The 5135-nt window shown below is 37.4% G+C and overlaps 1 protein-coding gene across 1 annotated transcript; it reads left to right on the top strand.

The window, feature by feature from the left end:
* The first annotated feature begins 936 nt into the window (after window positions 1–936).
* On the top strand, window positions 937–4622 carry pdcb (phosducin b). Its single transcript, XM_034210100.1, has 4 exons — window positions 937–1008; window positions 2262–2323; window positions 3093–3241; window positions 3483–4622. The coding sequence occupies exons 2-4, from the start codon at window positions 2278–2280 to the stop codon at window positions 3996–3998; spliced, it is 711 nt and encodes a 236-aa protein (XP_034065991.1). The 5' UTR covers window positions 937–1008; window positions 2262–2277; the 3' UTR covers window positions 3999–4622.
* Window positions 4623–5135: the final 513 nt, after the last annotated feature.

The raw sequence follows: 5135 nt of genomic DNA, 5'->3' as shown, positions 1-5135 counted from the left end.
CGTTTTTGCATAAGTCAGGCTTCAAACTTACCTAACCAGAACACGTTATCTTTGCTCTTGTTATTTGTAGTACTTTTCAGTTTATCACAACCAACAAGATGCACAGATGCTCTTATCTATGTCTTATCTGTCTTTGTAGAAATGTTGGCGGAAGTGAGGAAATGTAAAAGAATAATTAGGGAGAAGAAGACACTACACACACTCTGTGTTAACACTAATCAAGAAGCACATGATAAAACATCACAAGATTTCCTCCACCCATAGCTAGCAGTGTTTTGTGTTTTGTGTGTGTGCGTGTGCATGTGCGTGTGTGTGTGTGTGTGTGTGTGTGTGTGTGTGTGTGTGTGTGTGTGTGTGTGTGTGTGTGTGTGTGTGTGTGTGTGTGTGTGTGTGTGTGTGTGTGTGTGTGTGTGTGTGTGTGTGTGTGTGTGTGTGTGTGTGTGTGTGTGTGTCATGTGGTCATTTTCATGCAAAGCTATGTGCCTAGAAGACCATTCCTTCTAGACAAGAACCCTTTATTTGAGAGTTCATCTCAGGGATATATTGTTTGAATTAACTCTTAATGATCCGTTTATAATTGTGAAATGCAACACAACAGCTCTTCTGTTCTGCTCTTGAATAGAGTAGTATACAAGGCTACCAGCTGCCTAATCAAGTGATTTATAAGATCATCTTAATAAAAAAAAGAAGAAACTCTCAAAGTTTTGAATTAAAGTGTTCAGTTCACTCTCTTCCTCTCTCTCTCTTCCTTGTGTGTAGTCAGGCCTTTATCAATTAGAGGCTTCTAATTCCTGAAGTCAAATCCTCTTAGGATCTATGCTCTATTTCTGTTGGGTCTATAGGGACTTCTTTGAAATCTTCATTAGACCAAGCTCATTGGCTGGATAAGACACACGCATGCACACAATAACGCACACCATCCACTAAGAGATATCTCAGTGATCGAGTGAGGACCAGTGCAAAGTTAACTACTGACACAAAGGGAGGACTTCACTGTGACGGTTGAAGGTAAGAAAAACTCAATTTATAACTCTTATTTCTGAAAAATTGTAAAGTGGATTGATCTAGAACTAAATATTGAAATGTGTTAATATGTGATTGGATGAAATAGGACATACGTTTTTCGGTCTATATGTTTTTACGAACATAAAATGTATTGATTTGAGATTGAGTTTAGGGGTCGTCTTGAGTTTTTATGGTCATTATTTGCCAAGTACAGTGTAACAACACTAGGTTTTGAAAAGGTTTTAACCACATTAGTTTATTTTTTCATTTCAAAGTCAATCCTTTTGCACAGAATGAGAACAGAAGATTCTTTCTTCGTTACTGAATAGTCATGGGTCTACTTGAAAGTCAGCTGTTATAAAAGAGTTTATTGTGCAACTCTTGCACACACACATACATTCATAAGTTTAAACCATTATATGGAACTTCATTTGCTCATGTCAATCTCGGCAAATCGATTACACAGGATTTGGGGATTGTAAAGATGGCCACAAAGATCACCTGGCCAGATCAGCACCGTGACTGCATGCAGGGAGAATGAAGCTAATGGGAACGCTGTGGATCGGTCCTTTTATCCAATTAGATATTAGCTCTGCATACGTCACAAACAACTGGTTCAAACTAACCTCATTACAAAGCAGTGTAGGACCCAGAGTGACTAGTTTTAAATCTTTAGCAGTTATTGCAAATTAAAAGTTATACAAATGTAACATAATTATAAGTATTCATTATACTAATCCGATATAATAGGATCCTATATTTTATTTATTTTCAATAATCTTTTTTTCTGCAATGTAGAAACAAATTCTCTTAAAGTTTTACATACACACAAACATATTATTTGAATTAAATTAGTACATCATTGTTGTTGTTGTTGTTGTTGTTGTTGTTGTTGTTGTTGTTGTTGTTGTTGTCATCGTTGTTGTTCCAGGTTTCTTTATTGCCAATTCAATGTTTTCCAACTTCATACAGTGTCCCTAAGGGGCTTAAAGCGAGCAGGAGACAGATTTGTTGCAGCTCAGTAATCCTCTTAGACTGCACTCATTTAATTAAATATCATGGCACTCACTTTGTCACATTGCAATTTAAGTCAGTAGAAAAACAATAGCCTTATGGAGAACAATTATTGATGCAGGCTATTAAACTTAAATTTCAATAATTATTCATCCAAACATCCAAAGCCCCCATCATGTATAAACTAACCACATCATATGAATTACCTCCTGTTGTCTGATTCTCAAGTTTTTATCTTACAGCTAACTCACCAGAAAAATGTCGGACAGACTGCTTGAAATGGAAGAGTTCGCAACCAAAACAGGTGAGTGGAAGCAGTGTTTTCAAACATAAGCCTGTGGATATTTTTAGAACTTGGTGACCTCTCTTTGTGCTTATCTGCCGGGGGAATGGTTCTCGTCAAACCATGTATCTAAGTACAAGATAAGATAAGATAAGATGGACCTTTATTAATACCCGTGGAGAAATTCAGTAATAAACAATGTGTCTTTGCAAAAACAAAGTTCATTATTTGATCATTAAGAAGCTTTCACTAGAAACAACCTTACAGACAGAAGGTCATACGCGATGACTACTGAGCAATTGACTCTAAACACCTGACAGGAAGACCAAAGCAGACTACAGACCTGTAGAGCTTTGACAGTTTAACCACAGCTCTAATCTTCTTTTTGTTACGCAACGGTGGAGCAATAGTGCACTACATCTGAGATGACGCTTTAATCCCAAAATTGAAGCACCATACCCAACAATGACTCATGACTCAAACTTTATCTGCACCAAGTTTTTTACAGATGAATGAACCAGTTATCCAGCTGGAAATCCCACATACTATTAATTATGTGGGCCTTGAGAGTAAAGTGGATTATTTTTATATAGGAAGTTCCTTCTGATTGAATTGTGTCTGCTTCGAAAACATTTCTCCATTAGCCAATTTATTGACTGTTAAACTGAATAATTACAGTCATTTATTTTTAGAAATTCATTCAGAAATAAGTATGTCTTAAGAAGTAATTTAAAACATGCAATAGACTCTTTCATAACTAACAACAAAATGTAATGTGTCTTCTCCAAAGGTCCTAAAGGAGTCATCAATGACTGGAGGAGGTTTAAGTTGGAAAGTATGGACCAGGAAAACTTACCGCCTGCAAAAAAGGAACTGCTGAGACAAATGTCAACCCCAGGCAAGCCAAAAGAAGACGGCAGATCAGCCCTAAACCGCAAGGTACAACCAGACAAATGACAGAAGGCAGACTTTTACTTTGCTTTTGGTTATGGTCTTTGGATGCTGTGGATACAGCTACAATTGTGTGCATTGGTTCAGATTTATGGCAAAAATAGTCTTGAAAGCTTCTTCGTGTTTATTTTGAAAACGCCAGCCAACATAATGTAATATAATACATGTAATTGTGATAATAAATGTAGCCAATATCAATTCTAACACTTTTCCCCCCTTTTTTTTTTAGATGAGTGTCCAAGAGTACGAGTTGCTTAAGGAGGAGGATGAGGGATGTCTAAAGAAATACAGGAAACGCTGCATGCAGGAGATGCATGATAAACTCAGCTTTGGGCCTCGGTTTGAAGGTGTGCATGAGTTGGACAGTGGAGAGGCCTTTCTAGAAGTCATCGAGAAGGAGCATTACAGCACAGTGGTGGTGGTCCACATCTATAAGGTTGGAGTCAAAGGATGTGAGGAGCTCAACAACTGCCTTGACTGCCTGGCACTTGAATACCCCAGTGTAAAGTTCTGCAGGATTGATGCTGTCTCCTCCGGCGCAGCCGAGCGATTCTCAGATGAGGTTTTGCCTACACTGCTGGTGTACAAAGCTGGAGACCTACTAGGGAACTTCCTGGCCTGCACACAGCACCTCACCGGGGAGTTCTTCGCCACTGATGTGGAAGCTTTCCTCAACAGCTATGGCCTGCTGCCAGAGAAAGAGCTGGCTGGTGTGGAAGATGAAGAGGAAAATGATGTAGAATAAACACAGAGTTTGGCTGCTGAAGAAGAAAGAAAGGTTTTTGGAGGGTTGGATGGAGAGCAACAAAAGACAATATGTTATTGTTAAAGTTATTCTTCTGGGCCATGGCAAATGAACAAGACATCTTTATTAGATCAGTATTGTTTGAGGATTGTTAAATAATGTAACATCCAGTTGGTGAAAGAACCCTGATGTCCAAGATACGGGTGCAATCAATCATTTTGTAACTATAGACACTTATGCATGCTGTATTAACATGTACAAATGTATTAATTTAAGTACTTTTTTTGTAGCACTTTTTTGGTTTGATCTGTACACAAGTTATTTATATATCCAGGGTTTGTACAAAGTGACATCTTCAGATGTGATACAATATTTAAAACATATATACTTGTAGTATTTTGCCAAGATTTCAAAAATAACTTTGCAGGGCTAAATAGGACAGGGATTTTTAAGAGGCAAAGGCACTCTGAATGTGAACATGTCTTTGTGTTAACATGTCTTCCAGGTGTATATTGTTTTCTGGAATAAACATGAATAAAACTCTGATTTACCATCATCAGTGAGGAGTTTGCACATGAATGTATCTTACTTTATTACTGTATTATATACATATGAAATATGACTTGGCACTTGTCAATATCATCTTTTTCATATTGGATTTTGCTAACGATTTGGGTACCTTACTAAACTGTGTTCCGTAATATTTGAAACATAGCCCAATGTATAGTATGTGTTGTCAAGAATAAAAACATTAACAAAATTACATAAAATTGTAAAGTTTTGCTTTGTACATTTTTGATTTATGATACTGGCAACTTCATAGTGACTGAAAGAGATTAGGAAGTGTCATTTTTAAACTTGCACTGGATAAACAAACTAAACTACTCAGAATAGGGCTCAATCATCTAACTGCTCCAGGAAGGGGTCCTTACATAACCCCTCTGGCTTTAAAGGCCTGCTGTGCGTCCTTTTGGAGTATTTTCCTTCACAATAGGACTGTACAACAAAAATAATTATTTAATAACTTTACTTTAAAAAAATGAAGAATTTTAGCAAAAATCACACAACTGCAGTGCATTCAAAACCAGAGGCCACAAGCAAAGACACCGGCGATATGCATGCAGGGGTACATACAGG

This window comes from Gymnodraco acuticeps, unplaced genomic scaffold, assembly GCF_902827175.1.
Source record: "Gymnodraco acuticeps unplaced genomic scaffold, fGymAcu1.1, whole genome shotgun sequence".
NCBI lineage: Eukaryota > Metazoa > Chordata > Actinopteri > Perciformes > Bathydraconidae > Gymnodraco > Gymnodraco acuticeps.
Note: the sequence above shows the minus strand (reverse complement) of the source record. Positions and strands in the feature narration are given on the sequence as shown.

Coding starts and splice junctions, on each gene's coding strand:
- pdcb (XM_034210100.1), top strand. CDS start 2,278: ATGTCGGACAGACTGCTTGAAATGGAAGAGTTCGCAACCAAAACAG. Junction 2,324..3,092: donor AGAGTTCGCAACCAAAACAG/GTGAGTGGAAGC, acceptor TCTTCTCCAAAG/GTCCTAAAGGAGTCATCAAT. Junction 3,242..3,482: donor GATCAGCCCTAAACCGCAAG/GTACAACCAGAC, acceptor TTTTTTTTTTAG/ATGAGTGTCCAAGAGTACGA.